Genomic DNA, 24,519 nt, shown 5'->3' on the forward strand with positions numbered 1-24,519 from the left:
AAAAGTGTATATATATATATATATATATATATATATATATATATATATATATATATGTTAAATAAAAATGTATTTTATTATTATTTATTCTTATTTTTTAAAAAATATATAAAACATTTTTCTTTTTTAAATAAAGAACTGTATACTGGACAATTGTTGCCTGCTTTTTCTTCTCTTTCTTCTTTTTTTGCATCTGGTCTAACTCATTCATTAAAAATTTAAATAAAATGAAACTTTTAGTTTTGTGAAGAAAAGTATGTGTAGGCACAATTTACATTTGTCTACAAAACTAATTTCAAACTTTTAGATGAAAAGGTTTTAAGATCATGAGACATTCAGTTAAGTGTGTGTAGTGTGGTATGTCATGAGGAGTGTTCAATGCTAGTATCAGGATATTCCAGTATATTTCAGTTGTGTTTTGTATCTCTGATCAAACAGTTCCAGACCAACTCCCAGAACAAGCACGGCTAGAGAGAATGAAGACAATCGGCATGAAATTCAAGTACGTTCACAAGCACAACCATACAGTTGCCCTCCAAAAAGGTATTTGAACCCTTAAGACACACTTAGAACTGTACAAACATTGCATTATAACAAAGTATCAAACCAAGTGGCATCTTCAGAAAATTATGCTTGCTTTTCTCAAAACTAACTTCAATTTTCTAAGCCAGATTTGCAATGGCTTTTAACTAGTCCCACTGTAATTTATAGTGGGTGTATAAAGTCAGTTCCCCTCAGGTTTACTAAAGTGCTCTAGCAGTGTGTAGCCACAGGTTCTACTAGAGTTTGATAACCAGAACGTGTCCAAATACTTATTTAAATATTTACATTTAAATATTATTGCAAATTTATTTTTGTGAAATGTTTTGTAAAATGTCCCACAGTCCATATAAAAAAACAAAAACAACAACAAAACATCACAGTGGAAAGCTGAGCCATTAGTTTATTCCTTATGCTTGTTTATCAGTTAACCTCAGGCTTGCATATGTTTGCAGAATATCTTTTGTTAAACCACAGCACCATCTACTGGATATATTTAACATTTCAGTTTGCCTCAAGCACATTTGCTGTGTTTTGAAGGCTGTGCGTGGCACACATCATTGAGGCTGCCTCTTTTCAGAAAAGTAACTATTAAATTCCAAGGTAAGAAAGAAATGACAATAATTTACACCTTGCAAGGAATAGCAATCAATTTTATAGGGGTGTCTTTTCTGAAATGGGACATCCTTGACATATGTGCCCGACAAATGTGACCTCTGGAGGGCACAGCCTTCAAAATGAGACAGATATTGGGTGCGTCTTAATCAGCTCCCTAGTTTAGAGTCAGTGCGATCAGGGAGTCGGCCATTTTAAGGGCTGTCTCAATTGTAAAATCCTTCCAATGCACTGAAACGTTTGCTCCCTAAAAAGTCCCACAGTGCACCATGAAAAAGTGTTCCAATGTGGGTCAGGGGTCCTTACTAGTGTCTGAATTTGTGTACACGATATACTGGTTCATGACCTAGGAAGCCAGGGAGCTGATTAACATTCACCTATAGTGATAGCCACATTAAATACTAACTAATAAATAATGCCAGTCACAGCAGCAATCTTTCTCCCCTCCGCCATGTTTAAAGTTTATGGCCCGCCCAACTTAAATACGGTAAATACGACTTGAGAGTGCATTCATATCCAATTTTTAACTAGGAAATTCTTTACTATAATTCCAATAGCACATGAAGGCAGCATTAGCTTCAACCCTAATTAAACACACCTGAACCAATTAATCAAGATCTTCAGGATTACTAGAAACTTCCAGGCAGGTGTGCTTGAGTGGGTTGGAGCTAATTTCTGCAGGAAGGTGGTGGAATACGATTCGATAACCTTGCTCTGGATTATTGTTTGCAGTGGTGCAGGAATATAGTTTTACGGTTTGCCAGAAGTTAACACCAGTGTTAAATATAATTTTTATAGTACTTTTTAAGCAGTGTCAATAAAAGGATTGTGTTGCATGTGTTTCATAGGAATCCAGTGTTATGGTGGAGGAGCAGAGTGACATAAACACCTGTATTAAATCACTTTTATACACAGACAATGACATCACAGTGACTCCCATCATGGATAACCCAAAGGTAAAGAGACCTTCAGTCCAACAATATAGACCATGTCTGAGGGTCCTGTTGTCTAAACTTTGTGTCCCTATTTTGTTGTGAATATAACAATGTTCTGTCTAACCAACAGTTGTGGGTTAGTTAATTAGAGTTTTAGTTAATTCTGTGTAATTCTGCTCTATTTTTAGATTTTAAAGACTGCTCCAGTTCGTTTTGACCCCAAAACGCTTTGTGTACCAGCACACTCAGGTAAACTGGAAGATCTCATGTTTTTTTTTTTTTTTAATCATCTAGTGTTTTTAATCACATTCTATAGATGTTTTTAATGAATTGGTTGGTTCAAGTTTACATAAATAATTATTTTATGAATTGTACTTTGAATCTAGTTTTCAAGTTAGCAATAGCAAGCTAGCTTTGAAAGCATTCGATCCCAGAGGCCTCACCTCCTTCAAAACACATGAACGCACACAGCAGAGTCTGCAAAGCGTCATGAGATGAGAGAAGGCATTAAATTACCTCATGTCTCAAAGCACATAACATTACAATAATTAACGTAAACAACTTACAGAGCTCTTTCTTGTACCACCTGACTGCTGCAGATTCATTCTGCCATTGATAGTGTTGACATAAAAACAATGAACATATAAACAAATATAGGATTTAATATAAATATTTGCAATTTGATTTATTTTTTGTTGCATTTTTCAGATTTGTGTTGTTACTTCCCCCTTATACAAACCCGATTCCAAAAAAAGTTAGGACACTGTACAAATTGTGAATAAAAAAATGAATGCTATAATTTACAAATCTCATAAACTTATATTTTATTCACAATGTAATATAGATAACATATCAAAAATTTAGAAATGTCATGGCAAATATTGGCTCATTTTGGATTTCATGAGAGCTACACATTCCAAAAAAGTTGGGACAGGTAGCAATAAGAGGCCGGAAAAGTTAATTGTACATATAAGGAACAGCTGGAGGACCAATTTGCAACTTATTAGGTCAATTGGCAACATGATTGGGTATAAAAAGAGCCTCTCAGAGTGGCAGTGTCTCTAAGAAGTCAAGATGGGCAGAGGATCACCAATTCCCCCAATGCTGCGGCGAAAAATAGTGGAGCAATATCAGAAAGGAGTTTCTCAGAGAAAAATTGCAAAGAGTTTGAAGTTATCATCATCTACAGTGCATAATATCATCCAAAGATTCAGAGAATCTGGAACAATCTCTGTGCGTAAGGGTCAAGGCCGGAAAACCATACTGGATGCCCCTGATCTTCGGGCCCTTAGACGGCACTGCATCACATACAGGAATGCTACTGTAGTGGAAATCACAACATGGGCTCAGGAATACTTCCAGAAAACATTGTCGGTGAACACAATCCACCGTGCCATTCGCCGTTGCCAGCTAAAACTCTATAGGTCAAAAAAGAAGCCATATCTAAACATCATCCAGAAGCGCAGGCGTTTTCTCTGGGCCAAGGCTTATTTAAAATGGACTGTGGCAAAGTGGAAAACTGTTCTGTGGTCAGATGAATCAAAATTTGAAGTTCTTTTTGGAAAACTGGGACACCATGTCATCCAGACTAAAGAGGACAAGGACAACCCAAGTTGTTATCACCGCTCAGTTCAGAAGCCTGCATCTCTGATGGTATGGGGTTGCATGAGTGCGTGTGGCATGGGCAGCTTACACATCTGGAAAGGCACCATCAATGCTGAAACGTATATCCAAGTTCTAGAACAACATATGCTCCCATCCAGACGTCGTCTCTTTCAGGGAAGACCTTGCATTTTCCAACATGACAATGGCAGACCACATACTGCATCAATTACAACATCATGGCTGCGTAGAAGAAGGATCCAGGTACTGAAATGGCCAGCCTGCAGTCCAGATCACCCATAGAAAACATTTGGCGCATCATAAAGAGGAAGATGCGACAAAGAAGACCTAAGACAGTTGAGCAACTAGAAGCCTGTATTAGACAAGAATGGGACAAAATTTCTATTCCTAAATTTGCGTATCTTGTCTCCTCAGTCCCCAGACATTTGCAGACTGTTTTAAAAAGAAGAGGGGATGCCACACAGTGGTAAACATGGCCTTGTCCCAACTTTTTTGAGATGTCATGAAATTTAAAATCAACTTATTTTTCCCTTAAAATGATACATTTTCTCAGTTTAAACATTTGATATGTCATCTATGTTGTATTCTGAATAAAATATTGAAATTTGAAACTTCCATATCATTGCATTCTGTTTTTATTCACAATTTGTACAGTGTCCCAACTTTTTTGGAATCGGGTTTGTATACTTGGCGTCTAGGGGTTATGGGACATAACACATGAAAATGATTAATGATAACAAAGTGAGGGACAAGAGTGGTGCTAAAGGAAATGAATCAATAAAACATAAACATGTTAACTAAACCCCAACACAAACGCTAAGCTAAACAAAAGAAAACAGGAAAAATAACATCTTCAGCGTAGAACGCCACTAACTACGCTACCTAATAAACATAAATACATGGATTGGCACCCACTCATAACCATAACTTTACTCTACGTGCTCTGAGATACGTAGGTCATGTGACATACTAACCTGGTCCCATCACTATGTATTGGAGAAGGACTTGAATAAATTTTAGTAAACCGAGAGTCGAGTCACAGCATAAACTCTGTAAAACAGCGTTATGAGGAGTAATGTTCCAAAAGAAGAAAACTCTAACACACAATAACTCTAAATCAAAAAGAAACTAAGCAAGAGCAAACAAAGGAAAAGCAAATGCTCCACCCGCGCTTGTGTCATATCCGGGTCTTTATATGGGCCCACTAGCGTCTGATTGGTTCTCGGGGTGACGCGTGGACCCGATGACTGGCAGGAATATCCTCCGATCACAGGACCTGTGAGATGAGATAGTGAAGAGAGAGAGAGAGAGAGAGAGAGAGAGAGAAAGGAAAACAACCCTCCCAAAACAATATGGGACGTAACATTGTAAAATCTGCCTCTCACACTTGCTTTATGCTGTGTTCACATCATGTCGTAATTACCATAATTTTGAGATGACAACCCTGGCGTTCTACACTACGCTGGTCACATCCTCGGACTCGGAATTATGCATTTCTTTGGGAACATTATCAAAGCCAATATGAATCTGCAGTGGTCACATGGTACAAGTTGGATCTCTCATTAAAATTCTGAGTGTACAAGTTGTAATTACGAGTTCTACAAGGACATGAAGTCAGAAACTCGCAATTATGGTAATTCTGACATGGCATGAACGCAGCTTTACATTTGGTTGGGGAAAAAAGAATGAAAAATCTATGTTGCAGTGCATACTAAAACCACCGCTGAGATTCTCTCTCTCAATTTTCTCTCCCTCTCTGTCTCTTCCTCTCTCTCAGCTGAACGGTTGTCCTGTCTGAACTCAGAGGACTGGTCTCAGTTCTTACAGCAGGCATGTGCTGTTCTGGAGTCAGTGGACCGGGCCGGATCTGCCAACGCCACAGCACCACGTACTAAACTCAACCTGCTCTGTTACCTCTGCTCTGTCTGTAACCACAGAGAGACAGCCACACGCCTTATACACTCCCAGCTGGTAAGACTCATCTGAAACACATGCTATTGAAAGGCATGTATAGTCACATGGTCATTATCACAAATTGAACCCTGACAGGGTGATCAGGTGTCACATCATATCGCCCTGATCTTGTATCACCCTAAAGGGGTTTACTTTGTGACAATGACCATCTGACTTATGCTGTTTAATACACAACTACTTACTGAATAAGTAATAAATGTACAGTATAATGGACAAATAATATGAACACTGAAACAGTATGACATGCAATTCAAGTTCTTTGGGCTTCTTATCTTACATCTTTTGCTATAATGTAACATTTGAATGTTCTTCTGTGCAAAGTTTTAACTTTCTTGCTTTAACTGGAGACTTGACTACTGGCTATGTGTCAGAGGCATTATTGTCACCATAATGCATCATAAAGTTAATGCTGAAGTCTTCTGAGGCCATTTAAAAAAAAAAAATAAATAAATAATAAATAATAAATAACAAACTCAGTGCTGTAATTGACCAGCCAGAATCAAGTAATCTTACCAAACTACTTTATCTCTATGTATGATTTAAAGCGGCAGAATGCTAGATCTAATAAGCCACAACTAGCAAAAATAACCATAATTTTTATTTTTCCGTCAAATATTGCACCACAAACGTCAGTAACAGCTTTAACTTGTCAATGCTGGCAAATGATCGTAGTACAGGCAGGATAATCAATGGCTAGCAGTGCATTAAAATGATTTGAATCGTTGATTATCCCGTATCCCCATGGTCTGTCTGAATACTTGATTCTCAGTGGCTGAAATGTGTTCATTAACACCATTTAATGCACAGGTAATTCCAGTCAGTTATATACGCTCCCTTTCTGTGACAGTAGAAACACAATGCCAGGCATAGTTCAGCCAAAAATGAAAATTCTGTCATCATTTACTAGCAGTCATGTCATTCCAAACTTTCATTGATGTTTGAAACACAAATGACAATATATTTTTATTTTTTTATTTTTTATTTTTTATGAAACCTCAGAAATATATGCCCCACCTTCCTTTCTAATTAAAATCTGTTGGACATATAAAGTGATCATGTCTCTTCATTAGACTTGGATTAAACAGCTTGGATTACTTTTACAATGTCTTTTGAAGTTTTGGTGGCATGGAGATTCAATGGTGGGAAAGAAATTTAATTTGTGCTTCGAAGATGTATGAATGCCTTGATTTGTTTGGAACGACATTAGGGTGAGTAAATGATGACAGCATTTTCCCTCATCATGTTTGCATTTTAAATTAGATTAATGTATAAAAATGCATTTTAAATCAAATAAATTGAAGAGGATTAAGTAAACATTTTAATCTGTAACCATTCCATGCAGAGCAAATCTCACTTTTCTTTTGTGATATTATCGAGCGGTTGGAAGTGTAGATCATCTAATGAGGGAAGCTGAACAATAGTGTGTTAGCTGAGGAATGGGTGTCTGCTGCCGTCTGAAAATGAGCTTCCTCTTCCTCTTCCTACTGTAATCAGAGGAACTTAATAGACTCTAAATTTATTAGATTTCAGTGGTACCTAAAGGATTTGTTCCATATTTATACTGGAACCTTAAACCAATGTAAATCAGATAAGCAACATTTCTATTTTGGATTTGAACATTTTGGTCATTTTTTGGTATAATTTGTTGTCACAGTAGCCTGTACACCAGTACATTCCTCCTCTGGCCACCAGGTGTCTCACCACCATTAGCATTTCCATTCATCTCAATGAATGGCGATTACTCAGGTTGAGCACTCCCAATACAGGTTTTTTTTATTATTTTTTTTTTATATATAAGAGGCAATCGCCATGCCATGATGTGACTAGTCACTTTGGAGTCGCCAAAAATCATTTCTTAATGTGATGACTGCACTGATTGGCTGATGGCATATAAGCGCTCACACAGCTCTTCTTGGGATTGTCCTGAGCTATGATGTCAAAGGCAGAAGAAAATAAAAGTATATTATAAAATTACAGGTAGCACTTTATTTTACAGTTTTACATGTACATATTATAGTAACTGTATACATATTATAGTAATTAACTGGGTAATAACTAGGTACTAACCCTGAACCTACCTCATCTAGTTACCTTATATTGCCCAGTACTTTTTTAGGTAAGTACACACAAGTGCAAGTACTGTAAAATAAAGTGCAACCAAACTATAATTATAAAATATAAGGGAAAAAAAAAAAAAAATCATGCTGTTAAGAGTCCTTTAAAAATCCTCACTGGCTCTGATTTAATGAAATTGAAAATATATTGAGACGTCTCAAAATGTGACTTTTTTCCCCCTTTTTCTTTCTGACGCAGTTGCCTGTGCTGGTTCAACAGATGAGACATGCTCCAAACTGGGATATGTAAGTTTTCTTCAGTATATAACTCTGCGAACTCAGCCTTAATTAAAAACAAACAAACAAAAAAACGTTTTCATTTATTTATTACAACAAAATAATAATCTCTTATTTGTTGTTGTATTGATTTCACTTTGATTTTACGGTTACACATTATTTTAAGGTGTCCGTGTTACAGTGTAATTAATCATTTAAGTACCGTGTAACAATTATCTACATGTACTTACTATAGGGTTAGGGTTAGGATTGGGGTTTGGTTTAGGGTTAGTTGCATGCAATTATGCATAATTTATAGTTATTTCTACAGTTACTGCATGTAACATGTTACAAGGACACTGTAAAATAAAGTGCTACCGATTTCACTTAATCAATCATACAGCCAGATCATACTGTAACTAGTGTAGTATTCTCAGATGACACTGTTGGTGCCAGTCTTGGAGTGTCTGTTCAGAGAAATGCAGTGCCTGTCTCTCTTCTCTCTGTCCCTTTGGCTCTGAGTGGAAGGAATGACAGGCATGTGTCTCACTGGCTCCTCACAGGATTACAGCCTCTATATCTCTACACTACAGTCACCAAGCAACGGACAGAATGACTTTAGTTTTAAATGACACTGAAAACCAGCATGCTTATTTAAACATGACATGTGGTGTGCTTATACTGTATTACAAAAATAGTAAAAGAGGTTGTGCGTTACAGTGATTTTATCATGGGGTGTGTGTTACAACCATGGTATAATTATATACAATACCGTTCAAAAGTTTGGGGTCTGTACGTTTTATTTATTTATTTATTTATTTATTTATTATACTTTTGACTTTTTTAAGCATTTTTTATGCTTATGCTCACCAAGGCTGCATTTTTTTTTTTTTTAGAAATACAGTAAAAACAGTAATATTGTAAAATATTATTACAAATTAAAATAACTATTTACTATTTTAATGTATTTTTAATATGTAATTTATTCCTGTGATGGCAAAGCTGAATTTCTGGCAGCCATTAATGATGCTTCAGAAATCATTCTAATATGTTGATTTGAAAACATTTTTATTATAATCAACTTTTGAATGTAGTGTATTTAAATGTATTAACAATCATTTGAATAAACAATTCTAATGTAGTCAATACATTTAGACTGTTTAACGTTGCTAAATGAAATAGCAATTGGCGCTTCGATATTTACTTCGACAAGTTGATATAAATACAATAATTTTTAACCCTTAAATGCATACCTCGGGTCTTTAGTGACCCGGGACGTCATTCACTACCCTCCTCCTCGTTCAACCTTCTTGGTATTCCTCAATCAATTCATTATAAAGAATATAACAAGAAAAAAAAAATCATAAAATTATAAAAGAATGCCTATTTTTGTATTCATTTTTTGTAAAAATTGTATAGGGTCGCTAACGACCCGAGGTGTGTATGTGTACGTATATTTTTTTCTGCATAACAATAATTGAATCTTAGATGACGGTATAAGTGCAATTCACCTTTATTCCACAAGGTGGCAATGTCTGATACACAATGCTAAAGTGATGACTCACTCAGACAGAATACAAATAACACAAAATAATAAGAAAAACATGAAATGGCTCAACGATTTACTGCAGAGCAAGTACTGAAGGCAATCAAATATGACTGTAACTGTCACTGAATGGATCTGGTGAAGCTGTTAGTGATCGAAATATTGTTTTTGAAGATGTTGAAAATTATATAGTTTTGAGAATACATTTGAGATTACGAATTGGCTCGTATCCGTGACCTCAAACATAAAACTAGCCTGTTATTTGCTGAATGTACTGGAAAATTAAATAAAATATCTGCTCAAACCGAGCCCTTCCAAGCTCCAAAAGGTAACAAAATATGCTTTATTTTATTCTTCTTCTAATATCAGAGGAGTTTTATATTATCGCAACAGGTAGAGATCCTTCCATGTTAGATATAGATCTGGGTCGATAAAGACCCGAATATGTAAGAATGATTGGCGAAACAGTCATGCATTTAAGGGTTAAAATCAATATTATGGACAAAATCGGTTGTTTATAATGGTTTATAAAACTAATTTTTACTGCTGAGGATGGAAATGTATTACTTGCTTGTCATTTTTGCATAATGGAGAATGAATCTTTTACATAGATGATGGACATGAACAATCTGTGTTAGGATTATACCAATATAGAAATATTTAAACAATAGAAAAGATGTATTCATTAAATTGGAAACCTGGACTAGACACAGAATATGAATAAAGTTTCATTCATATCATCAATCTCCAAAAATGTTATAAACATTAATAATAATTAATAATTAGTTATAAAACAATGCTGAAAAAAACAGAAACACACCAATCCTTATACCATAGTGATGTATCGCTAATATCGCCATTCTTAAAATGGCAGGAGAGAGCTCAAAGCAAGATAAATTCCATTAAGAAAAATATTTTTAAAAGATAGGTACAATGTCAGATTTTAACAAAGTAGAACAGCTATAATGAAACAAACGGCTGGATGAGAGTCATTTGATTGTTCTAATTTATGTTTTAGAAGAAGCAAAGTGATGAGAGTGATTGGCCTGCTGGCCTCCCACTGCACAGAGCTCAGAGAAGATGTTCCTGTCACGGAGGTGAGACTTGTGTGTCTGTGTGTGTTTGAAGCATAATGGACATTTTCACATTAAAACGTGTTGTTTTTGAAAATAATGAGGAACAACCACCAGGTGTCACTGTAGCATTGCTTTATTTTCATCTACCACTCAGGAGAAAATACTAAACAAAAATCATCTCTCAGCTCTCAATCCAAAGCACTTGAAATCCAGTAAAAGCCAGGTGAAATTAGCTTTTTACGTCTCTATCCCAGCCTTTTCAAATACAAAGAGGACAGACATCTCATCCAACCAGGTTTAAAAAAGCTTTCAGTAATCATCAAAGCGCTGCACAGATGCATTGTGGCTAATCAAAAACAAATTCTTCCACCCCAATCCTTGATTTTACATAGGTTTGTCTTCTGTTCCACTACCAGCTTCTCCACCGCTGTGTTCATGGAGAATTTGGTGTACCACCCGGACTTTGCGTGGACAGCAGCACAAAATGGCCGTCCGCCGTAATCAAGCAAGGCTGAGTTCTTTGCCGTTTTACACAATACAAGCTTAAACTTTGCGGTTTCTCTCAGCTTCTTTCTCGCTTTTCTGGGCTCAGTGGGTCAGTATTGAAGAAGTGCTCAGGGTGACGGACTCTCTCCCCAGTGCTCTACGGGGGTTCTGTGTCTGAGCGGCCGATCCTGTCATGGCGATTTCTTTCAGTGCTTCTTTTTGGTGAGAAAAAAGCAGAGCTGCTTTCTTATGGTTCTTCTGCACTCTAGAGGGCCTTCTTAGATAATAAATTGAAGCTAAACTAAACTAAAGTCTGAACAGATTCATCGTACACTTGCTGATTTTGTAAATGGGTACAGAAAAACAAACCGGGCATTATGCACTAAACGACTGAGGTTCACACACTACCAAACTTTCAAATAATTTCGAACACATAAAAAAAAGACGCATGACAAATAAAAACAATAGACCTTCAGGTCAGGTTAGACGCAATATTGAATTCAACATGGATAACAACGAGGCTGTGAGGGATAAACTTACATCCTTTACAATGGCACACACTATATAAAAATCTTAGATAATGCAATTTTCACCACTTTCTTTTTGGCTTTTTTTTCGGAAAGATATTTCGTCAGCTGAACAATCGGTGTGTTGTTAAACAGTACAATCCATTAAACACACTGTACTTCTATCCCTTGCAGCCTCATTTTCATTCTTGTCAAAAATTATATTTGGCACTACCCTGATAAAGGTCTGTATGTGTTCTAAAATTGACTCAAAATATCAAAGGCTGCATTTACACTGGCACAAAAAATCTGACACATTGTTGCACACATGTAAACAAAAATCCGCACAATACATTTTTTTTTTTTTTGCATCTGTTTTCGAGTCACTTCCAAATGTGGTTTTAAATCAGATACATATATTCGATATCTGGACATCTAACCTACGTCTAAACACGTATATCTGATTCCCACTGGAATTCCAAGCCATCTCAAGATGAGGGCGTAATATTTGCCGACAAATACATCTTTTCTTGTCTTTTATTGAGGTGGAAACTTTATATATAAATAAGAGCTTGGGCACAGACGGAAACATTCAGGATTACAGAAACTTTTTGTTTGTTTTTGTGAATTGTGGGGACATTCCATAGGCGTAATGGTTTTTATACTGTACAAACCGTATTTTCTATCGCCCTACACCAACCCTACATCTAAACCTACCCATCACAGGAAACTGTGCACATTTTTACTTTCTCAAAAAAATCATTCTCTATGATTTATAAGCCTTTTGAAAAATGGGGACATGGGGTAATGTCCTCATAAGTCACCCTCTCCTTGTAATACCCATGTCATACCCATGTCATTATACAAATATGTATCCTGATATATCACAAAACACACACAAACACACACATACATACATACATACATACATACATATCTTGGGCTTTCGTGTTATATGGGGGCATTCCATGGACATAATGATTTTTATACTGTATATTCTATCCCTTAACCCTAAACCTACACATCAAAGGAAACTTCCTGCATTTATACATTAAAATATAATATATAATATATACAAAAAAACAAACAAAAAACAAACAAAAAAAAAAGTATGATCACTTAGTATGATTTATAAACTCTTTTCTTTAGGGGACCAAAACATAAGGAAAAGGATTTCAGGGATATTGCCATCTTTGTGGGGACATTTTGTCCCTATAACGTCACCATTATTTCGTCTGTTCAGTCAAATTTTGTGCTACAAACATCAATAGCTGGGTTTCCATTACAGATTTGCACAAAACTTGTGATATTTTCGAAATGTCGGTTAAAAAAAAAATATATATTGCGAAATGACAGCGTTTCCATTAACTGATGTTATGCGACTAAAACGTAAGTAAGTGTGTTCCAAGCATCAGTGGCAAGGAAAGCACCTTATACTTTGGGAGTGGTCACTTATGAGGTGTTTCTCCATCCTTTCTGCTTTGAGGTCTTGATAAATTGTGACATTTCTTTGTTGTTTAGAATCCAGTATTCCCATAATTATTTTGTCTTTTATGAGTTTAATAAAGAACTCTTCTCATCTTCTGTCTAAACATCGTGACATCTTTAAAGAATGATCCACTTTTACACCAGGTGAACTGTAAATGCGGAAAAAAAAAAACTTTCCATTGCAGTTTTGTGAAATATTCCTTTTTTAAATTGCCTGAAAAACACACCTCACGCAAGCATAACTTGTTTTGGGAGTTTTTGCGAAATCGACATGTTTCCATTTAGCGCATTTTCAATTCGCAATTTCAATTTGCACAATTTGAAGGGGAAAGGAAACGCAGCTAACGACAGCTTTAAATTGTACATGCTGGCAAGTGATCATGACGTAAGTGGGATAATCATATCTGGTGTGCATTAAAGTGAAATAACCACCTGGCGTGAATTATATAAGTCTTATATATGGCTGTTCAAAACCCTATGGTCAACCGTGTCACTGAAAGCGATCACCAATGGAATCATTCTAGCTTGGCGGGGATTAATGAAACAAAAAAATGGATATGGTCAAATACTTGGATCTGTGTGACAAGCCTTGTAGTGTATGGAATGGAATAAACGTCTAAAGCAAAAAAGAAAAGGAGTGTTTGCCCATAATGCGATTTTCTATGAAATTGTCAGCTGCGACTGCCTAAAATCAGCTGGCTAGCTCTAACTTTCAGCATCGAGCATCGATTTATTCAGATTGCAATTATTTGCAAAAATCTGGGCAAAAGTCTTGTAGTGTATTCCAGCCTGAATTGCACATTTTTTTCTTGAGAACTGTATTATAAAAGAGTGACAATATGGATTTTGAGATGTAATGCGTGCTGTTTTTTGGAGCTGGAAGCTTAGCAATAAGAGGATCCACATAGGTAAGTTTTACCCAGTATCCATCATCTAAAAGAAACTTGGGCTAATTCATTGTCATGGCAACGATAAAAGCTTCTATAAATAGAAATGTCGCACAGGGGCTTGATGCAGGAGGAAGGAAATTACAGAATTACAGGTAGAGCAGAAAAGTCTCTTCTCAGAAAAGTTTCCTTTGCTTTGCTTTTTGTGCTCTCTCTCTCTCTCTTTCTACATCCACCCAAAAACACTTGGTCTTTCTCCCTCTGACGTTTGGTTCGCCTCTAATCCTCCCTAAAACCCTCTGTGTCTGTGTTCGCCATGAATACTTGAGCAATAGTCTAATGAAGTGGTAAATTAATCATTGTCCTTGGCACCGGCAATCCCCCGTGCCCCTAGCCTAAATTCACAGTTACTCTCAGAAGAGCCTGACTGTTTCCCTTGACCAATCCCATTACACACGGCTAAGAATTACAGCACAGCCATCTGAAGGAGGTACCACAGGGATGAGCCAGTTTCGTTCTTTTTTTACTACTTTATTATTTGATGGTAAACCATTTTCTGGAAAGTCATTTTAAAGTTACTTCTTCCATATATATTTCATAGAGATATGTATTAAAAATCCAGATTCTGTCAGTGCATAAAGGCATCGCCATCTGCAGCGTCTTGTGCCGGAGGGAGTGAATATTTCAGAGTTGAATTTTAAGTGGCACACAAGAGTATCGGTGCGATTGGAAACCAGTGAGCGAGTATCAAGGGCACTCTGTTTCTCCCTCGCTCTGCCCGCTGGACGTCTAAGACACGTACCGTTTGACTGCATTTGTCTGACTGACTCAGGGAATGATATTGATTCTCTGAGCTTCAGTTGATTACAGTAGATCTGCATCTCACAATACGTCCTCCATGGTAACTTTTCGCTTCTCATGTCCTTTGTCTCATGTTGTCGATATTGTTGTTAGGAATCTGAATTTTAAATCTGGTTTTTGGTGTGACACTTTTTTTGGCTTTGTAGAAAATGAAGTTGGAATAATTCTAGATAAACTCCTAATACAAGTTTAAGTGATTTAAATCTTATTTATTCACTTTTTAATTTAGGAAATATGCTGGCTGAAAAAATATCCACTCATCCATTAACTCCCACATTAATATTTACATTATTAGAGAGATTTTAGAAACGTATTAAACTGAGGCATGATAGCGTGAACACACATTTCAGTGGATATTGTTTCAGATTAATTTTGGTAGTTTGTTCATTTGGGCACTTTTACTGATCTAGAACTACTCACTAGATATATGGAACACTGGACAAAGAGATCCAGTATGTGACTCTCCTAGTCAATAGTTGATCTGACAATCTTCATGAACTTACTGCAAGTTTACATTAGTCAATTATAGATTTAGATTTATATATAGATTTATATCAGTGTCATTTTTGGTTCTCTGGTTACTATCTTAACATTTTTCCATCAGAAATTGTCCACAATTTAGAATAATAGTGTAAAATAAGTCATCAAATAATAACATAACACTAATTAAAAACAAAAAATGAAGAAATAAATTCAAAATAATATTATATATGAAAAATGCAAATATATACAAATGCGCAAAAAATAAAATAAATAATTATAATAATAATTTCTAAAAATGTTTCTGAACCATGGGGGTGGGGGGGGGGGGGTGGGGGGGGGGGGGGATTCAAGATTACAAAACAAGTAATAATTAAGATATTTATTAATTTGTCTTTGAAGAACCACAATTCACCAATTCACATGGTTTTGGAAAACTTTGGAAAACTTATATATATATATATATATATATATATATATATATACACACACACACAGTACAGTCCAAAAGTTTGGAACCACTAAGATTTTTAATGTTTTTAAAAGAAGTTTCGTCTGCTCACCAAGGCTACATTTATTTAATTAAAAATACAGTAAAAAACAGTAATATTGTGAAATGTTTTTACAATTTAAAATAACTGTTTTCTATTTGAATATATTTCACAAAGTAATTTATTCCTGTGATGGCAAAGCTGAATTTTCAGCATCATTACTCCAGTCTTCAGTGTCACATGATCCTTCAGAAATCATTCTAATATGCTGATCTGCTGCTCAAGAAACATTTAATGTGTACAATTGTACAAAATATTTGTGTACAATATTTTTTTTCAGGATTATTTGATTAATAGAAAGTTCAAAAGAACAGTGTTTATCTGAAATCTAATCTTTTGTAACATTATAAATGTCTTTACTGTCACTTTTGATTGATTTAATGCATCCTTGCTGAATAAAAGTATTCATTTCTTTAATTTCTTTTCAAAAAAATAAAAATAAAAATTCTTACTGACCCCAAACTTTTGAACGGTAGTGTATAATGCTACAGAAGCTTTGTATTTCAGATAAATGCTGTTCTTTTGAACTTTCCTCTTCAAGGAATCCTGAAAAAAAAAGTACACAACTGTTTTCAACATTGGAAATAATCATAAATGTTTCTTGAGCAGCAGATCAGCATATTAGAATGATTTCTGAAGGATCATGTGACACTGAAGACTGGAATAACGATGCTGAAGATTCAGCTTTGCATCACAGGAATAAATTACTTTGTCAAATATATTTAAATAGTACACAGTTATTTTAAATTGTAATAATATTTCACAATATTACTGTTTTTTACTGTATTTTTAATTAAATAAATGTAGCCTTGGTGAGCAGACGAAACTTCTTTTAAAAACATTAAAAATCTTAGTGGTTCCAAACTTTTGATTAATCGCGATTAAACTGCTGCTGGTGTCTTGATGAAATTGATTCATAAACCCCCCCCCCGAGTTTTTTCCCCAAATATTAATTATGGCCATTCAACATTAAAAGCCATTATTTTTTTGAACATTGATTCGGCTTTAAAAATAGAACTTTAAAAAAAATAAAAAATAATAATAATTAATTTAAGTGAACAATCCTTAAACCCATAATAAATGTCATATTTACCTGTGCCCTTCCTAACAGATAGGAAAAATACCGAAATTGAATAAAGTTACCGAACAGTTTGCACTGCATAATTTATAGCCTAAATTAAATATAGACTAATCATTATTAAAACTACAAAAGTTCTTTAGTCAAGAGCAGTGAGTACTTTTCTCTGTTACCTTTGTTCTTTCATTATCTTCAATTACAGACAGCAATGGTTGCTGTCACTTTAAGAGCTCCCGCTGCTGCACGACACGGATCTCACACGTGTCGCACTTTCTCATGACTCTTTACTTTTGTTTAAGACTTTATTTAACTTATTCAAGGCTGCTCTAATGAGGATACTAAAAAAATAATCACATGCGTTAACACATTAACCTTGACAGCACTAATATACACTTCTAAAAGTTTATACCAGCAAGTCTTAAAATGAATAAAATTATTAAATGAATTGTAAATTATTAAAATTGTAGAACTTCTTTGGCAGTTTTATAATTAATGTACAATACTTTATACTGATTATACAATATTTTATTGGATAGAAATTGAATAGACTCCTGAAAAAAAAAGAAAAAAAAAAAAAGGTGTATTAATTACTATGCATGGCATGACAAAGTGACATTGGAAACATCAAACACAAGTTTTTTACTATTGAGTTGATCAGAGCTAATGCAATGCAGATATACACACAGAGGCAGCTGTTCCTTAAACATAGGATTCCATTAAAGTGCAAATCATGACTAGAACAAGGAGATTAAACATATAAATCTAAAAGAGTGAGTTTTGGATTAGCTTTGTTTGTATTAAGGATATTAAGGATTTCTTTCCGGTGGCACAGTGCAGTAAATATAACTGTTTAATACACATCTTTGATAATGAGCCAACTAGAGCACAGGTAGGATCCAGCTCAGTCTCTTCAATCTTGAGTTCCTGGGTACTTAGTTTAAAAACCCATAACTGATTTCAGGCCAGAGAGAATCCTGCAGTGCTCCACTGTCTTCTCCAGCATGCCACCTCTATACAGCTTAAAGCTTCTAATACCCAGCTCGACATGCACACTGTCTATGTGTGTCGATGATAATGATGTTTTCTAAAACGATATAGCATGTGTATATGTATTTATGTGCGTGTGGATAATAGCAGCATACTCTAGAAGAGAATTTGTATGTGTGTGTGTGTGTGTGTTTGTATATGTGTGTGTTTGTTGACGATAATGATACGTTCTAGAGCAGGAATTACTTTGCATGCGTGGTATGCTGAATAAGACAGCTTAGCCTTGTTTGTTTCTTCCTGTGTAACAGGAATCATCACTGCACGTCTCTCTCTGCCAAGACTCATCAAACACAGCCACCAACATCTGTTCCCTGCAAAGTCATCACTTATGAGACTTTAACAGTCACGGGGCAAAGCATGCTACATAGGGCATTTGCATAGCACCCTACTGAGAGAACAACTGCAGAGAGAGATGCATATATACTTACTCATACAAGCACTCAGAGAGAAGGAAGATAATACAATGCTAAAGGCCAGAGCTCTATGGATGAGACCATATATTGCTCTGTTTAAAAAATAGAAACAAAAACGCAGACCCAAAACAGGAGGGAAACAGACCAAACATTTTAATGACTCATCCTGCACTCATAATATCCAGTTAAATGCTCTGTAGAATGAAAATGTCCCACCAACTAGAAGTGGCAGGTAGCAAATAATCTTGATTCACAGCTGTGGTGCAAGTGAAAAGCTATTGGCTATTAAAAAATGTCCTGCCCAGTGTTGTGTTTTAAGTAAGCGATAAGGTATGAGAGGCTGTGCTTGTCGCGTCGTGCCTAACAACGCCCTTCAGCCGTGACTTATTCACGATACACACAGCCTCTTGTAATTATTGCTTTTATAAAACGGTTATCATACAATACAAATATTAAAGCCAAAAAAATATGTATCAATGCAACTTTCATGAAGTAAAATCACTAAAAGCCTGCCTTCTGCCGGAAAAAAATAGTCCCTGACCTTGAACAGCAACAGAAGTTACATTATTACACCATTAGATGGCGGCAAAGACTGTCTTTATGAGTGTGTTAGTCAGCAGCAAAGACTTTTATATTGAAAAGACTGAATTGTTGTGAACACGGAACAAGACGCAACTGACAAATGCTTTGACTAGCGCTGTCAGTCACGGGAAAACCCCTGAACTGTTAAAGGACAAGATATTGCAGCGGACATTAAAACAGATTTTTTATTATGAACATAGGAAAATACTAAATCTGAATGCAGGTAATAAACTCGCTCACTCGATCTCTTTCTCACAATACTCTTCTACATAATACAGTTAGCTTCAATGAACAATATCAATTGACCCTTTGCAAAGACCCTCCCCCCTTAGTTACTATTGCTTTGTCCAACAAGCCGTGGCGCTGTTAAGCCACACGCAGTGAAAAATACATCACGGAGCAAAGAGGACACTGACAACACGTCAACAGACAAGACAAAGTGGGTTACTTATGATCTTAAAGTCCCAGCTTTCAAACTGTGTAGTTTTTTAAGAAATTCAAACAATTAAAACTGTTTTGTGGCTCTTTAATGTGTCGTGACCATGGTCGTGACAGATTGCTGTAGCGCCTCAGCTCAAGAGGCTCGTAAACCGATCTCTTCCTACTAGTTCATGTATAGTATCAAATAAACATGAATGAACATGAGAAGGAATGTTGTTTCAAACGCGGAAAGACGTCAATATACACAATTTTTCAAGTTTAACTCCACCGAGGTTAATCTTCTAACTACTGACTGCTTTGTCGGACAAAATGGCGGATTCGGCGTTCTAATTGGTTAGATCGCTTGTCAATCAAACTCCCTGCGAAGGGTCAATTGAGAACAAACAGTTTATGTTGCTAAGAGTGGTTGCTAAGGGTTTTGTTTAGTGATACACAGAACCATTGGGTGAAGCGGTCATAGCTGTGTTTTATCATGAATAAAACAGCTATTGACCAATCAGAATCAAGGACAGGAACTAACCGTTTTATAATAGGTAAATATACACACAGGGAAACAACTCAGATTAAAGGAATTATTTTCACTCTAAATGAAAATTGTCATAATTTAATCACCCCCATGTCATTCTAAATCCATCATTTTTTTTTTTTTTTGTTAAACTTTGGATCACAAATGAAGATATATGTATGTATATACATATATATGTATATATATGTATTTATATATATATTTTCCAACAAAAAAATCAGCCTTTCAGTCATTAAGTAATCCATATGAATCAAGCAGTTTAATCCAAGTCTTCTGAAGAGACACGATTGCTTTAAGATGAACATAATTTAGGCTTTTATTTACATTTAAACATTGATCAATGCAGATACATAGATTATGTCTAATTTGGCAAATGACAGCTCAAATGTGCTCAAATGATTGCTTACGAAGGTGATTGGAACAACTTGAATAAATGGTGACAAAAATTTAATTTTTGGGTGATTCCATAGTGATTTCTTAGATCTTTCATCAACTAAATAATGGCATTTATTGTATGTAGATATAACATTTTATGTTTGGTTTGCTCCTCAGGCGGTGGCCATGTTCACAGAACTCATCCGAGAGAACTTCAGGAGCAGCAAATTGAAGCAATGCTTGATTCCACCACTAGGGGAGCTACTCTATCTCATTGCCACACAGGTAAAAAAAAAAAAAAAAAATGATGTTAATAATAAACAAGCATGTGGGCTGTTCTTTACTTGGTGGCATTTTTTCAAACTGCATTTTATCTTTGAAAAAACTAAGAAAATAAACAAACAAAAAACAAAACAAGCAAACAAACAAACAATGTGACTTATTCGCCAATGTGAGTGTGCACACCGACGCGAAAAATGGCAGGCGTAAAAGCGTCAATTTAAAAAAAAAAACACCTCAGGTTCGTTTTTTTGGTTTGAAGCGCTGCGTTAAAAACTGGCAGACCAATGAGATTGGCGCTTTTGTTCACGTGCATGGAGCTGCTGAAGTTAAAGTAAAACACGACTTGGTGGCACTCAAGCACAAAACGGTCTGGCCTAGCACATATTAATACCAAGATGACGAAGAGGAAGTAAGTAGACGAGGAAGACCCCTACAATCTATCCCTGCGACTCAAACAGCTCCCTAGCTTCCTAGGTTGTGTATCAGTATATCGTGTAAACGAATGTGGCCGACTCCCTGATCCGTGCCCTGACTACTGAACTAGGGAGCTGATTGAGATGCACGTATGGGTGCTCTACCAGTTCTTGGCCACACCAATAGAAGTGTATTATTTCTGTATTTTTACTGTTTTTTTCTTTTCTTTTTTTTCTTTTACATTCAAGAAATATAGTTGAGAATGTCCATTTCATAAATGTTTATTTGCAGTACCGTTCACTTGCACTACTGTCATTGTGACTTATTTGCACTACCGTCTCTGACTACCATCTCTCATATGTCATATATATGCCATATATGCCATTTTTATCTTCTTTAACTTTATTAATATCATAAATATGTTTATTTGCACTACCGTTAAGCACAAGCATTATATACTGTCAGGGAGTGAATATGCACATTCACTCTGCACATCGCCAGTGAAAATCGCTTGGGTATATACACCAAAAAATTGTCTTGAAAAACGCTGGTGATAAGCATGTGCGATATTCGTCCCGGTGTGTACAGGCTTTTAGTGTTTCGGTAAACAAATCAGTTTGATGCATCGCTACTGATTTTCACTGTAAATCTGCTGTTCTGGTTCCTCTGACACTTATTATTTACATCATAATAAAAAATAATAAAAAAAAAAAAAAAAAAAAAAAAACTCTTTTTCTCTAAAATGCTTATAATGACAAAAGTATTTAGGGCAATTATAACATTATTTCAACGTACATACTTTTTTTTTTTTTTTTTTCAAATTCTACAAAGTAAAATTTTTCAGTAACACTTTACAATGAGCAGTACATGTGTTACAGTATTTCTTAATCTTAATGTTAACTAATCCTAATTTATGGAACCTTATTGTAAAGTTTTACCAATTTTTCTGAATCTGAATTTAACACTTTCCCCCATCCATACTTTTTAACCTCACCTATATAATTAATGTATAAAAAAAGTAAAGACACAAAGTTTAAAGCTATTATAATCTCTTATTAAAAGGGGTCCTATTATGCTTTTTTAAATTTCCAACATTCTTTGGTGTTTAATGTTGCTTTTAGAGCATGAAAAAGGTCTGCAAAGCTTCAAAGAACAAAATCCACTCCAAAGAGAGAGATTCTCTATATCAGTAAATGCTGTTTTGCCTTGATTGTAGTCTTCAATTTTCTTCCGGGAACGTTCACGTCATAATATTTCTCAGTTAGGTCTGCATAGCATAGCAAGAAAAGCAAAGCAAGTCTGGGTGAGACCTGGTTGAGTAGTGTGTTGAAACTCGCAGTTATGATAAGGGGCGAGACATTTCCAAAACATGCTCAAAGCTGTTGATAAATCACAACACACTGGTCCACCCGATCAATCAGAATGCACTGCGCTTTTCAGAATGAAGGGCCTTATAAAGACAGGAACTAAACAGAATGTTACTGACAGACTGGGAAGAGAGGTGCTGCAGTAATGTAAAATATGTGAAAAATAATGTGTTTTTTGAACATTCATACATGAAAACCTACTCTAGTTGACATCAAAAACAAAACCCTTATAATGGGGATAATAGGTCTCCGATCTATATTTTAAATATATTTCTTCAAAATTATCCTAGGCGTTCCTCTAATTAAAGAATCATCTATAATTCACATATATCAATATTCACATGGGTCCAACTAGTAATGTAAGAGGTATACTGTCTATTATATTGTAGTAATTATTGATCAGTGCACAGCTTCCACTTTGACTTCTATGGGGACTAGCCACTGGATTGCGATCCCAAGAATGGATTCGTATGTTCAATGGCCTGAAATTTCATACAGCTCAAGTTGCTTCTCATAAATGTCTTACAGGCAATATTTGTCCTCCGAGTATTCCATGACATTTAAAAAGCTCCCTTATGAGGAGAGTTTCACTCAACCTCTCAGACCTCATTAACCTCAACATGAGAACCACCTCATAACAGATGCAGTCTGGTGAATCATGCGTAACCTTTGACAGATTTTTAGCACCATAAAGATCACTGCTGAAAATTGTACACTTTTTATTTGCATTTACCCGTTACCTCTAGTATTTGCCATGGCAACACTGTGTTTGCCAGCTATTACACAATGCTTTGGTCAAAGTCAGTATTGGGGGATTTTTAGCATCGCACATTTTCAGCAGCCTGTGAATGAGGTCTAAAGGTGTAATGAAGCACAGCCTCTGGAGTCCATAAACGACTCATCACAGCATCATTTTGTCTCATTACAACTGGTGTGATGAGATGGCCTATTTTCCCAGGACACATGTTTTTTTTGTTTTTGTTTTTTTTTTAGACCCTTTTTACCAAAATTTGTCCTGTGTTGTAGACATCTGGTCACCCTAATCTGATCGCTGTATTGATCGATGTAAGGGACCCGAAGTTAGCTGATAACATGCTTTGTTGGGCTTATATAAGTGTGTACCTCCTGTACGGTTGTGTTTTTCAGGGTCATGCAGTACAACAGCACACACAGCTTTTATTGATCATATTAGCTCTGAGACCAGGGGGAGGGTGAGGGATGCTGTGGCCTTGATTGGCTTTATCTAATGACTTTTCTCTACTCTTCAGTTCTAGTGTAATGCGAGCAATTGGTGTGTTGACGCTATGAATTTCAATTGCAGTCCAGGTGAAAAACTATGGCTGTGCTCTCTACAACATAGTGAATGGGAGTGATACTAGATTAGCCATGAAAACATACGCACACTCACATACTGTTTCAGTTTTCTTCAGTAAAACACAACTGTAATGTATTTGTTCTTTAACATTAAGAATAAATTCACCCTCAGTTTCAAACATGTTGCTGTATAATCATAAATAATATAGTCAAAAACAAAATAACCACACTGAAACATGATTCTTGACCGTTTCTTAGACAAAAGAAACAAAAGAAAATGCAGAAAGAAACATCTTCAGCATTCAGGACGCTATAACTAAACCATACTGTCTAACAAAACAAAACATACAAAAATAGCACCACTCTTTAAGGCTAGTGTGTCTAATACATTTTTTCCCCTGCGTGTGTAAATGTAGGTCACGACCTGCTTACCTGACTCGCAACCTCTCCAGCCAGGCTACGTAGCATTAGACCAGGATATGAGATGAAGGTTTCATGGGTCAGTTTTGAATCGGAACATGAGATGAAGTTTTCACGAGTATAGCGGTCATAAACAATCAGCATTTCAAATCAAGCATGTATCAATCACACGAGCACAAACAAACACAAGCACACCCAATGAAGTAACAAGAACTGATCCAACTGCAGGAATAATAAAAGCAGTAAACGCCCAGACACTGATCAGTCTCTCGGACTGGTACCTCGAACGAGAGAACCGTCCTCACAGAGCGTGCCTTCTCTCCCCAACCCAGGGCCAACTGAAAAGTATGAACATGAAAAGT

General features: G+C 35.8%; 1 protein-coding gene across 5 annotated transcripts in view; it reads left to right on the top strand.

Annotated features, from left to right (window-relative positions):
* ulk4 (unc-51 like kinase 4) overlaps positions 1 to 24,519 on the top strand; it is a 244,137-nt gene that overhangs the window by 11,915 nt on the left and 207,703 nt on the right. For all 5 annotated transcript variants that reach the window (XM_048152779.1, XM_048152780.1, XM_048152778.1 and 2 more), the window contains exons 12-18: positions 439 to 502; positions 2,004 to 2,111; positions 2,279 to 2,339; positions 5,491 to 5,684; positions 8,001 to 8,047; positions 10,582 to 10,660; positions 20,538 to 20,645. In XM_048152779.1, coding sequence (XP_048008736.1) covers positions 439 to 502; positions 2,004 to 2,111; positions 2,279 to 2,339; positions 5,491 to 5,684; positions 8,001 to 8,047; positions 10,582 to 10,660; positions 20,538 to 20,645 — 661 coding nt within the window. The remainder of the gene's footprint in view (positions 1 to 438; positions 503 to 2,003; positions 2,112 to 2,278; positions 2,340 to 5,490; positions 5,685 to 8,000; positions 8,048 to 10,581; positions 10,661 to 20,537; positions 20,646 to 24,519) is intronic.

The sequence above is a fragment of the Megalobrama amblycephala genome, linkage group LG13 (genome assembly GCF_018812025.1).
Source record: "Megalobrama amblycephala isolate DHTTF-2021 linkage group LG13, ASM1881202v1, whole genome shotgun sequence".
In the NCBI taxonomy this organism is placed as follows: Eukaryota; Metazoa; Chordata; class Actinopteri; order Cypriniformes; family Xenocyprididae; genus Megalobrama; species Megalobrama amblycephala.